The following is a 13,056-nucleotide window of genomic DNA, read 5'->3' on the forward strand; positions in this document are numbered from 1 at the left end:
CAACAGTCACCACTATTAGCCTGTCATTTCCCCCACTACCTCTTACATCCCTAACTCTATCATTACCTCCATAATCATTTTCATCGTCATTGTCATCACTACCTCCCTCATCATCATCACTACCAACCATCATCTTCATCTCATGACCCGGCAACGCCGGGTCATAGTGCTAGTTAAGTAATGGAAGGGATATAATTTTATACTAGTATTTATATAGGTGCAGGAGTGGCTGTGTGGTAAGTAGCTTGCTTACCAACCACATGGTTCCGGGTTCAGTCCCACTGCGTGGCATCTTGGGCAAGTGTCTTCTGCTATAGTCCCGGGCCGACCAATGCTTTGTGAGTGGATTTGGTAGACGGAAACTGAAAGAAGCCTGTCGTATATATGTGTATATATATATATATATATGTGTGTGTGTGTGCGTTTGTGTTTGTCTACCTAGCATTGCTTGACAACCGATGCTGGTGTGTTTATGTCCCCGTCACTTAGTGGTTCGGCAAAAGAGACCGATAGAATAAGTACTGGGCTTACAAAGAATAAGTCCCGGGGTCGATTTGCTCGACTAAGAGGCGGTGCTCCAGCATGGCCGCAGTCAAATGACTGAAACAAGTAAAAGAGAGTAAAAGAGAAAGAGAGTATATAATATTTTAGTTTCATAACAGCCAATGTTTGTTATCGATTGGTTTCCTGCTGAAAAACCTTCCAGAAGTGGAGAAGTGAATTGGTTGGTTGGAAAAGTATAGAAATAAAAAATAACACAACTAAACTCAAGTTCTTGTTCTAATAGAATTATCTTTCTTACTTTTTTCAGATGTGTGTTACTAAGACAACATAAGACCCAAATGCAATGTCAAGCAAGGAAAGTACAGAAAGAATTGGTAAGAAACTTTCTAGATTAGTTTGTGGGTTTATGTGATATGGCTATAGGTCTATGTTCTATGTGGGCTTATATGATATGGCTATAGGTCTATGTTCTGTATGGGCTTATATGATATGGCTATAGGTCTATGTTCTGTAAGGGCTTATATGATATGGCTATAGGTCTATGTTCTGTGTGGGCTGAAATGATATGGCTATAGGTCTATGTTCTGTGTGGGCTTATATGATATGGCTATAGGTCTATGTTCTATGTGGGCTTATATGATATGGCTATAGGTCTATGTTCTGTGTGGGCTTATATGATATGGCTATAGGTCTATGTTCTGTGTGGGCTTATATGATATGGCTATAGGTCTATGTTCTATGTGGACAGGTTGGATGACCTGTAATATGTGACTGTGTCTCTGGTATGATAATATTCTCAGGAATGTATCGTTGTAACAATGATATATTATAGTATGTGATTGGGGCAGGGAAGTCTCATCATAAATTTATTACTGAGGTCAGACTGAATAGAATGGAAATGTCATAGTGAATATATGACTAAGGTCGAGAGTTCATAATTAATTAAGTATCATTGTAAATTTATGACTGAGGTAGGTGAGCCTTCTAATGGATTCCTGACTGAAGCAAGGAAGTTATCATAATCAACATTTAATGTTGTTTCCCATAAATTGGACGGCTTGACATGAACTGGCAAAGCCAGGGGCTGCACCAAGTTCCATAGTTTGTTCTGGCTTGGTTTTTGCAGTTGGATGCCCTTCCTAACCACCAACCACTTTATAGTATGTACTGGGTGCTTTCAGTGTGGCACCATCACCGATGTGTTTTAAGTGGCACCAGAACCCACAGCAATGCTTTTTACGTGGCACCAGAACCCACAGCAATGCTTTTTAAGTGGCACCAGAACCCACAGCAATGCTTTTTACGTGGCACCAGAACCCACAGCAATGCTTTTTAAGTGGCACCAGAACCCACAGCAATGCTTTTTAAGTGGCACCTCAGTTTCAGGATATCGGTCCTGTTGTGTATTAGAGTAAATGTATAACTGAGTTGGGAAAATATAATAGTGAAAGTACCACTGAGGCAGTGAAGTACCAGAGAAAGGTTGGGTGTCCCATAGTAGTAAATGTATGAGTGAGGTAGGGAAGGGGATTGTAAATTGCCCCTTTTCTCAAAATACATCAAGGTGTGTTATTTTGGAGTAGTTTATGAAAGTGGTCAATAAATTTGTATAGAAAATCTCAGATAAAGTATAACAGACGGATAGAGAAAGGTGTCTTACTATAGAAGAGATGCTTGTCTACTCCAGCAAGAAAAGACAGGAGAGGAAGATGGAGAGACAGGCAGTGAGAGAAACGTTGGAGATGCATCAGGACCTACCCACAGGGAACATTGTGGGGATATAAGTGCTACAGAGGGGATAGAGGGGGATGTTCCATAAGAGCGTGAAGGGAGATGTTTCGAGATGAGGGAGAGGTGGCTGTAGCAAATGATGGCGAAAGATATTGGAGTGACTGGGACAGGGATATGGTAGTTGTGTGGTGTGGGAACATGGAGAGTGTGGGGATAGGCACATGAGGGAGAATGGTTTGGTCTAAGAAATGTGGTTTACTTTTTTAACAGGAAGAAGACTGGAAGCTGTTGTCCATGTTGGTAGACAGAGAGAAAGAACTCGAACAAATTGAAACAGCCAAGAGACAGGCAGCACTGAATGATGCCAGATGGATGAAAGAGGTAAGTTATTTAGTAGTAGTAGCAGTAGCAGTAGTAGTAGTAGTAATTGCTACTGTTGCTGCATACCCCACACCCACCCAGGTAGCCCTGATCCGGTAGATTTTTTAATCAACGATATTCTTTTGTATCATTCTAATGTGATATGAGGGAAATTTGGCTGCTATTTCTAGCAGGTTGATCAAGCACCTAAGTGCTCCTTTGTCAGTAAAAAACACTGTTACAGTGTTGTATTTCATCATCATCATCATCATTGTTTAACGTCCGTTTTCCGTGCTAGCATGGGTTGGACGGTTAGACCGGGGATCTGGGAAGCCAGGAGGCTGCACCAGGCTCCAGTCTGATCTGGCAGTGTTTCTACAGCTTGATGCCCTTCCTAACGCCAACCACTCCGCGAGTGTAGTGGGTGCTTTTTATGTGCCACCTGCACAGGTGCCAGGGGGGTCTGGCATCGGCCACGATCGGTTGGTACTTTTAATGTGCCACCGGCACGGAAGCCAGCCAAGGCGGCGCTGGCATCGGCCACGTTCGGATGGTGCTTTTTATGTGCCACCGGCACAGCTATTTGTATATGTGTATTTGTGTATAAATATGTAGGTTTGTTATCAACTTTGTTATAGGGTTGTGCCTTATGTTTATGTGTGTATATGTGTGTGTATAGTGTATATATGTGCACTTGGAGTCAACCTTGTGTTGCCTTCCATATATGTGATGGTGATCGTCATCATAATCATCATGGCACATGGGTTGGACAGTTTGACCAGAGCTGGCAAGCTGGAGAGCTTCACTAGGTCCCAGTCCGATTTGGCTTGGTTTCTACAGCTGGATGCCCTTCCTAACACCAACCACTGCACAGAGTGTGCTGGGTGCTTTTAATGTGGCAAGACACACTTCCCGGAATCTTGCTGTGATGCAAGCCAAACCAAAATACATTTTGCATCATGGAAACCTCCAATGCTGAAGCAAAATTTTCACTTACACATAATACTGAGAATACCTGTTATGTGCATTTCATTATAGGGCCATGTGTGTGTGTGTGCGTGTGTGTGTGTGTGTAGGTGTAAATATGTTGACTCTATGCAAAGATTTTGTGAAGGTACATGGTTCAGTGATAGTGTCTTCTTCTTCTTCTTCTCCTCCTCCTCCTCCTCCTCCCTCTTCCTCTTCTTCTTCCCCTTCTTCTTCTGCTGCTGCTGCTCCTGCTGCTACTACTACCACTACTACTACTACTACTACTACTACTACTACTACTACTATACTACTACTACTACCACTACTACTACTCTGTTTCTTCTTTCAGGTTGTAGAGGAACAGTTGAAAGTGGAGAAGCTACGAGAGGCAGAACTGGATCTCTTGTTTGAGTAAGTGATTGTATGATGTGATGTTCAGCAGTTTATTGACTACGAGTTAGCTCTCCGCTCCCACCTTTTTTTTCTTCGCTCCCTTCTTTTTGTAGGCTTTTGCCCTGATGGTTTTATGGGGTTGAATCGCAATTGTTATTCATTGAGTAGTAATTGTTTGTTTAAATAAATTTTAAATTACAGGTTGTTCAAGCTAAATTTGACAGTTTGCTTGAAAGAAAAAGAAAACACAATATCCCATCTGAAAATAAAAATATTTAAGAAAAATCAAAAAAAAAATATCAACTAGATTATGACTGGGAGATAACAGTTTATTCACAGTAGCCACCCTTGGCTCACCCTGGCCTCAATATATATATATTATATATATATATATATTATATATATATATATTCAATATACAGTTGCGGCCAAAATGTTCAGAACGGCATTGTTTTCGTCAGAAAAGTAAGTATAAGTTTTTATCAAAGTAGTTTTATATTCTATAATTTTCACAGACAATAAATACAATATTAATTGTTATTGTCTGAGATTTTGGTGTAATTTGAGAGGATAATACAATTTTTGATTATTTTGTTATTTTTTCAACCGTTCTGATCATTTTGGCCGCCATGGGTTTTGCAGTAAATCACTAAATCATCCATAACTATTGTATTATCCTCTCAAATTACACCAAAATCTCAGGCAATAACAAATAATATTGTATTTATTGTCTGTGAAAATTATAGAATATAAAACAACTTTGACAAAAAATTATATCTACTTTTCTGACGAAAACAATGCCGTTCTGAACATTTTGGCCACAACTGTATATTCAAGACATGGATGAAATGCTACTAAACATTTTGTCCATTGTGCTAATAATTCTGCCATCTTGCTGCCTTAGTTCACTTGGAAATAAGTAAAGTTTATGACAGGAAGAACATCAACCCACAAAATCCACCTCAGTAAGTTTCATTTGACCATGTAGGCATGGATAAATGGATATCAGAACATGGTGTGGTGGTGTCAGTGGTGGTGTCAGTGGTGGTGGTGGTGGCAGTGGCTGCTGCTGCTAGAGCAACAATGGCGATGGTGGTGTGAAGGAAAAGGAGGAGATAGTGGGAGAGGATTTGCCCCTAGCAGGAATCTTTATGCCATTATCTTATAACTGACCAGTTGACTTTTACATAATGTGCATAATATCCTTAGCCTTCTGGGGAAAGCTGTTGAGAGCCTGGGATGATGAGATATGGTAGGTACGTAGCTCTGTTTCTGTGGTGTGGTGGACAGATGTGGAACTAAAAGTATTTGATTAATTGAAGGGAGGAGGCTGCTCGGATGTGGAAGAAGAGAGAAAAGGACTGGGAACTAGAGAAACAAGCCAGAGAAAACCTTATGATTGAGGTAAATTCTAGCTTTCTATGTCTTTTTTTTCTATCTTTCTGCCTCCTGCTTTTGTAAAGATGGATGAAATGACTTTAAACATTTTTTCTGCCTGAAACTGGTATAAACTTTTTTTTTTGTGTGTGTGTGTGTATGTAAAAGCATGTTTCTAGTGTGTGTATGTAGATATAGTGTTTATATGTGCATGTATATATAGTGTTCATGTATATATGTTCATGTATATATGTTCATGTATATGTTCATGTATATGTATATGTTCATGTATATATATGTTCATGTATATATATGTTCATGTATACATGTGCATGTATATATAGTGTGCATGTATATATAGTGTTTATATGTGTGTGTGTGTGTCTATAGTATTTGTGTTTGTATGTGCATGAGTGTGATTGTAAATGTTAATTGCTACAAGTGATGCATCCATTAATTAGGTTTTAAAGACACGTCAGGGACAAATGGAGGAAAAATTGGAGAAACTGAAAGAACTACAAAAGGAATCTCTACAGGAACGGGAAGAATTACTCAAAGACATGGAAATGGCCCAGCAACTGTCTTATAGAGAGAAGGATAGACTGGATACAGCACGCTCCACCCAACGGAAGACATTAGATGAACAGGTGAGAAATATCTTTATATATAAAACTGAAGTTGTGTGAGAGTCTGTCTCCTCTGATTTAGATTCCTAACTACTCCCACATTTTGCGGTGCTGTTTAACTAAAAGCAGGTATCTTATAGTCGTGATTTATATTGAGCCCTTCTGGGTATTAGCGCGCGTCTACGATGATAAAAATTTACCATCATCTTTTCATTTTTTTAATGCATTTTTTGCTCGGTTTATATAAGGGAAATAACTCTCTAAAAATGCTTATATAGTTATTTCCATTACAAACCCGAGCAAAACTGGGCGATACTGCTAGTAATTGTTACGCAACATTTTTGTTTTTTAACCCATCTAGCATTCAGATTCTTCTGTCAAATGCAATGCTTCTTTCATCATCATCATCATCATCATCATCATCATTATCATCATCATCGTTTAATGCCCGCCTTCCATGCTGACATGGGTGGAACTACTTTTTAAATTAATCATACAGTATCTCATAGCTTTGAGATTTCAATGATGTGACTTTATTTTTAGTATGACTATATAAGGTAGGTGTGAGAGGTCAGGTCTGGCCAGTTTGACTATAAGACAGGCAGAACATTTGGGCTGGATTTGGCCAGCTGAAATGCTAAAACGGTTAAGGTTTATTTAACATTGATAAACAGGAAAGAAATGAATGTTGTTGATAGTTTGTTAGTGTAGATTGTTGTTTTGTGGTAATATTTACTGGCACCTGTGCCAGTGGCATGTGTAGAAGATTCGAGCGAGGTCGTTGCCAGTGCCGCCTGACTGGCCCCGTGCCAGTGGCACGTAAAAGCACCCACTACACTCACAGAGTGGTTGGCGTTAGGAAGGGCTTCCAGCTGTAGAAACTCTGCCAGATCAAGATTGAAGCCTGGTGCAGCCATCTGGTTCGCCAGCCCTCAGTCATTCGTCCAACCCATGCTAGCATGGAAAGCGGGCGTTAAACGATGATGATGATGATGATGATGATTTATAAAGCTTGCTTTGGATCCATGTGGTTTTGGGTTCAGTCCCAATTTGCCTCTAAGCTATATGGGGACATATAACTTAGAGGAGAATTGGAAGCTCCTGTGGGACAACCTAATGAGGGGGCTATAGACCAAACTTTTGGCTGGTGTATATGGTGATGGAACAAGGAGGTGGGCAATGCTATAAAAGCAAAGAGACAGGCCTGGAAAGACTGGAAAAATGGTGGCAGCAGAGAATTATATCGGGTGGCCAGAAGGTAAGCTAGGTGTTTTTATAGCAAAAGGAAAAGCAGGAATTAAGAGATTTGCCAATGTTCTACATTATGAGAATCGGAGACATGAGGTGTTCTGGATAGCAAAGCAGAGTATCAAAGAGACTAGAGATGTGGTGGATGAGAAATGTGTGCAAATGGATAATGGTATGGTTGCACTTAATGATTTGGAGATGAAAGATGCATGGAAGTGCAACTATGAAAGGTTGCTAAATGTGGAGAATGCATGGGAGAAGGAGAGTTTTACAATTGCGGACCCAATTGAGGGATCAGCCATCAGTCTACAGCTGTATGATGGATAAGGTAATTAAGGATATGAAGACAGGGAAAGCCCCAGGACCATCGAGAATCAACGCTGGGATGCTTAAAATATCTGGCAAAGTAGGATACAGGTTAGTCAGTTGTATACTTAATCAGGTTATTCAGAAAGGTGTCGTCTCCAATGACTGTCATATATCAATGCTATCATGTAGATTAACATGTAGAAAGTCAACAGATCATGCATTCTTCAGTTCCTAATTGTAACACGAGACTCCTTATTCTTGTATTGTTGAAAATAATACATAACAATAGGTGCAGGAGTAGCTGTGTGGTAAGTAGCTTGTTTACCAACCACATGGTTCCGGGTTCAGTCCCACTGCATGGCACCTTGGGCAAGTGTCTTCTACTATTGCCTCGGGCCGACCAAAGCCTTGTGAGTGGATTTGGTAGACGGAAACTGAAAAGAAGCCTGTCGTATATATATATATATATATATATATATATATATATATATATATATATATATATATGCGTGTGTGTGTTTGTCCTCCTAGCATTGCTTGACAACCGATGCTGGTGTGTTTATGTCCCCGTTACTTAGCGGTTCGGCAAAAGAGACTGATAGAATAAGTACTGGGCTTACGAAAAGAATAAGTCCTGGGGTCGAGTTGCTCAACTAAAGGCGGTGCTCCAGCATGGCCGCAGTCAAATGACTGAAACAAGTAAAAGAGTAAAGAGTAAGAGTAACTGAAAATACCTTTGTTGGTGCAATGGTTCATCTCTGAAAAACAAATCATTTCTGTTTTTGTTATTTATTTGTTTCTTCTACAGGTTGCATTACAGCGCCAAGAGGTCGAATCTGCACAGCAAATTGAGAAGCTACAATTAGATGAAGAGGAAGAAAATGCCAAGTGGTATGATGCTGTTCTCCAGGAGGAAACTGATCGACGGAGACAGAAGGGTTACGTTCCTAGAGTAAGTACAGTCCCTTCGCCCACATATAGGCTGGAGCAGGGGATAGAACTTGTCTCTTCTTAATCCCTCTATCTTTTTTTGTGGCTGGTATATATATATATATATATATATATATATATATGACAGTATGATAGAAGAAGGCTAACTCTTCCTTCCGTAGAAGAAAAAAATTCAAATCGGACCATGTTAATACCAAAAATTATTTACATCAAAAAGGTGCCGTTATGAAAATCCCTGTTTTTTACGACTGCTGTGTCGCCATTTTTCGGTGTATTTCACTTAAAGAGAATAACAAGCTACATACTGCCAAATTTTTACTTTTCAAAAATTCCAATTCTAAAGGGTCTAAACAAACTGCAACGCCGGGCGATACTGTTAGTACCCAATAAAAACCTCTTTGAACAGAATAAATGTTCCTCCTACTACCTCCATCACAACACTCTTCAGCCATTTGCTCTTCCCTTTGCTGTTCGGCTATATCTATTTTCATACAAACACCATCATCATCCCTAGCACCACAAACATATCTGACTGATATTCTTAGATTCTTGCTCACCTAAGTCTGCTAATCCATGTTTATTTTTCAGAATTATGGTCGTCGTACTGCATGGATGTGATCCCCCGTCGCGGGCGATTGCGATGCTGTTGTCACCATTAAGTTGTGATGGTTGATGCTGCTGTACTTCATGGATGTGATGGCCGCTGTGTGGCGGTGGTGATTCCTCTTCAACACCCTCATCTCCAAATTGATGCAACGATGAAAACAACTTGCAACTACTGTTACTGACTGCATCTTGTGTTAATGCTACATGTTTGGAGATGTCAACAACCTCTGAAGAAGAAAATTTTGTATATCTATGTGTAGATGAGTACATACATGTGTATGTATATATATGGACATTTTTCTTAAACAACGAAAAAATAGAGTACAGGACAAATAACACAAGGAAAATTCCCCTTCTTCAGTCGCCATGGTTTCATCTACTCTACGTTTCAATATATATACATATATATATATATATATAATATATATATATATTATATATATATATATATATACACATGTATGTACTCATATATATATATATATATGTAGACGAGTACATACATGTGTATGTATATATATATATATATATATATATATATATATATCGAAATGCAGAGTAGATGAAACCATGGCGACTGAAGAAGGGGAATTTTCCTTGTTTTGTATGTCCTGTACTCTATTTTTTCGTTGTTTAAGAAAAATGTCCAGTTCCTTGGTTTTGTGTTTATGTTTTCGTTTCTCATTGTGTTCGACGTTTTTTTTTTTGTGTCCTGTACCCATATATGCATGTATATATACATGTAGATGTAGGTACGTACATATATGTATGTATATATGCATGTTTTATTTATTAATTTACTATATATATATATATATATATATATATATATATATATTATATATATATATATATATATATATATGTATATAAATATATATGTGTGTGTGTGTGTGTGTGTGTGTATATGTAAGTGTGTTCGTGTGTCGGTGTAATCATAGGTATGAATACAAAGCATTGTTATGTGGTTCAGACGTTTGTCTTGCATGTGATTCCCAGGTTCAATCCCACTGTTTGGCACGTTTAGCAAATTTTTTTATAATCACAGACTTGAGTGAAATCACAGCCATATGAGTGAAACTAGGCAGCTGAAAACTATGAGGAAGCTCTTTATGTGTGTGTGTGTGTGTGTGTGGGTGAAAGAGATTGAGAGCAAGTGAGTATGCGTGTTTGTAAAAAGATGTATGTATATGCTTTTGTGCTAATATACATGTATATAAATATATATGTGTGTGTTTGTGTATGTACATGCATGTGTGCGTTTATCTTATGCCCATTTTTGGAGCTGGCACAGGTTGGATAAGTATGTATATTTAAGGCAGTTTTTTGTAGTCTTATTTGAAGATGCTCTTCCAGTCAAATCTTTTCTTATTTTTTAATTCCACTACTTTGAGAGTGCAGAGCTATGGGATATAATGTTCATGAGGAAGGGGAACTCAACAATATTCTTTTCTTTTATTATTTTATTTGTTTCAGACATTTGACTGTGGCCATGCTGGGGCACCGCCTTTAGTCGAGCAAATTGACCCCAGGACTTATTGTTTGTAAGCCTAGTACTTAGACTATCAGTCTCTCTTGCCGAACCACTAAGTGACGATGACGTAAACACACCAGCTTCAGTTGTGAAGTGATGTGGTTGTTAAGGAAGCTACTTAACCACACAGCCACTCCTACGCCTATTTAAATATAAAATACAGAAGCAAGGTGCTAGCATGGAAAACGGACGTTAAATGATGATGATGATGATGATGATTGTATATATATATATATATTTATTTATCATCATCATCATTTAACATCCCTTTTTTCCATGCTGGAAATAAAATCTGGAATCAAAGGGTCTTGTAGTTAACAAAGCCTGAAGTTCTAATTAGTGGGGAAAACAGACAGAACATTAAGTACACTCTGTAAAGTGGTCGGCAATAGGAAGGGCATCAATAAGAAGTGACTCAGACCATGACAACCCGTCCAATTCTTGCCAGCATTGAAAACTGATATAAAATGAGGATCGTGATGATGTGTGGTGTATGTCTGCCTCAGAATGTATGTATGGTTGCTCTTGTGTCGAGTTCCATATGAAACCAATTTAACATTAAGCTGAAGAATTACTTAATACTCTTTAGCAGTGTACTTGTTTATTAAAATGTGATAACTAAAAGGACGATAGTGACTTTGAAGTTCCAACCTGCTAGCCTTTGTATGCGTGCATATCATGTATACATGTATATGTATGTATGCCTGTATGTGTTACATATATGTGTTCATGTGTATGTTTATGTGTGTGTATTCTTCAGTGTATGTTTGCGTATATCTGTCATCATTGCCTTTGTCATTCCTTACAAGGGCATAATTTACTTTTGCAATGCAATAATCCTACTCACTGTGTCTGCTTCCTGGTTTTCCTGTCTTCCTCTGTGTCACTCTATCTCTATTTGATAACACCAAAATAAAACACATTTTATACCATTTTCAACCTAGAAATAAAAATTAAATTTCAACAGCGAAATATATTTTAACTCCTGCCTACTTTGTACGAGATAAAGAGTTAAATGCATTGATTTTGTTTATCATATTTTTAATACTTTTATTGAGTATCATATCTTTTTTTTTTCTTTTTTCACTTATTTCAGTCATTACACTGTGGCCATGCTGGAGCACTACCTTGAAAAATGTTAGTCGGATGAAATAACAAACACTAGTACTTATTTTTTTTAGTCAAATGAAACAACCCCAGTACTTATATTTTTCAAGCCTGGTACCTATTCAGTTGGTCTCTTTTGCTGAAGCGCTAAGTTACGGGGATGTAAATGCACCAACATTGGTTGTCAAGTGATGGTGGAGGACAAACACAAAGCCAAAGAGACACATATGTATGACAGGCTTCTTTCAGTTTCCGTCTACCAAATCCACTCACAAGGCTTTGGTCAGCCTGAGGCTATAGTAGAAGACACTTGCCCATGGTGCTATGCAGTGGGACTGAACCCAGAACTATGCAATGGGGAAGCATAGACTTTGCTTTTGTATTACTGCCACTGTTTTGAGAAGGCACATGGGTGTTGCATTCATGATTGTTAGATCATCATCATCATCGTTTAACATCCGCTTTCCATGCTAGCATGGGTTGGACAATTTGACTGAGGTCTGGTGAACCAGATGGCTGCACCAAACTCCAATCTGATCTGCCAGAGTTTCTACACCTCGATGCCCTTCCTAACGCCAACCACTCTGAGAGTGTAGTGGGTGCTTTTACGTGCCACCGGCATGAGGGCCAGTCAGGTAGTACTGGCAGTGGCCATGCTTAAATGGTGCTTTTTATGTGCCACCTGCACAGGAGCCAGTCCAGCGGCACTGGCAACGACCTTGCTCGAATGTTTTTTCATGTGCCACCAGCACAAGTACCAGCAAGGCGATGCAGGTAACAATCATGTTCGAATGATGTCTTTTACGTGCCACTAGCACAGAGGCCACCTTGTTGCTCTGGCAACGATCATGCTTGTATGGTACCCTTAGCATTCCACTAGCATGGATGCCAGTCATGGCTTTAAATCCCAGCCTGAGTAGTTCATTGTGTTTTTGAGCAGAATACTTCAATTCATGTGGTTCCAGCTCACTTAATTGTGTAAACGAATTCCAGCAATACCTGGGAAGTTAATCCTGTGATGGACAGGTAATACATCTCATTCAGTGGGTCTGTTGTCAAGTCAGTCATTTATATGCCATGGAAATTGGGTTTAACGTCTGCCTTCTATGCTGGCATGGGTTGGACAGTTTGACAAGAGCTGGCCAGGCAGGAGCCTGCACCATGCTTCTGTGTCTGTTTTGGCATAGTTTTCACAGCTGGTTGCCCTTTCTAACACCAACTGTTCTGTAGAGTGGTCTCTGTGTTTTTTATGTGGCACTCACATAGGCAATGTCAATTTTGGCATGGTTTTTACGGCTGGATGCCTCTTTGTGCTTCATGCATGTCTGGAGAGTTAACAAC

The 13,056-nt window shown here is 39.1% G+C and overlaps 1 protein-coding gene across 4 annotated transcripts in view; it reads left to right on the plus strand.

Moving 5' to 3' along the window:
* Positions 1 to 9,361, plus strand: part of LOC115224277 (trichoplein keratin filament-binding protein-like) — a 32,037-nt gene extending 22,676 nt beyond the window's left edge. For all 4 annotated transcript variants that reach the window (XM_029795088.2, XM_036513166.1, XM_036513165.1 and 1 more), the window contains 7 exons: positions 812 to 878; positions 2,506 to 2,616; positions 3,914 to 3,975; positions 5,280 to 5,361; positions 5,796 to 5,981; positions 8,326 to 8,469; positions 9,057 to 9,361. In XM_029795088.2, coding sequence (XP_029650948.1) covers positions 812 to 878; positions 2,506 to 2,616; positions 3,914 to 3,975; positions 5,280 to 5,361; positions 5,796 to 5,981; positions 8,326 to 8,469; positions 9,057 to 9,086 — 682 coding nt within the window. In that variant the 3' untranslated portion in view covers positions 9,087 to 9,361. The remainder of the gene's footprint in view (positions 1 to 811; positions 879 to 2,505; positions 2,617 to 3,913; positions 3,976 to 5,279; positions 5,362 to 5,795; positions 5,982 to 8,325; positions 8,470 to 9,056) is intronic.
* Positions 9,362 to 13,056: the final 3,695 nt, after the last annotated feature.

This window comes from Octopus sinensis, linkage group LG25 (genome assembly GCF_006345805.1).
Source record: "Octopus sinensis linkage group LG25, ASM634580v1, whole genome shotgun sequence".
NCBI lineage: Eukaryota > Metazoa > Mollusca > Cephalopoda > Octopoda > Octopodidae > Octopus > Octopus sinensis.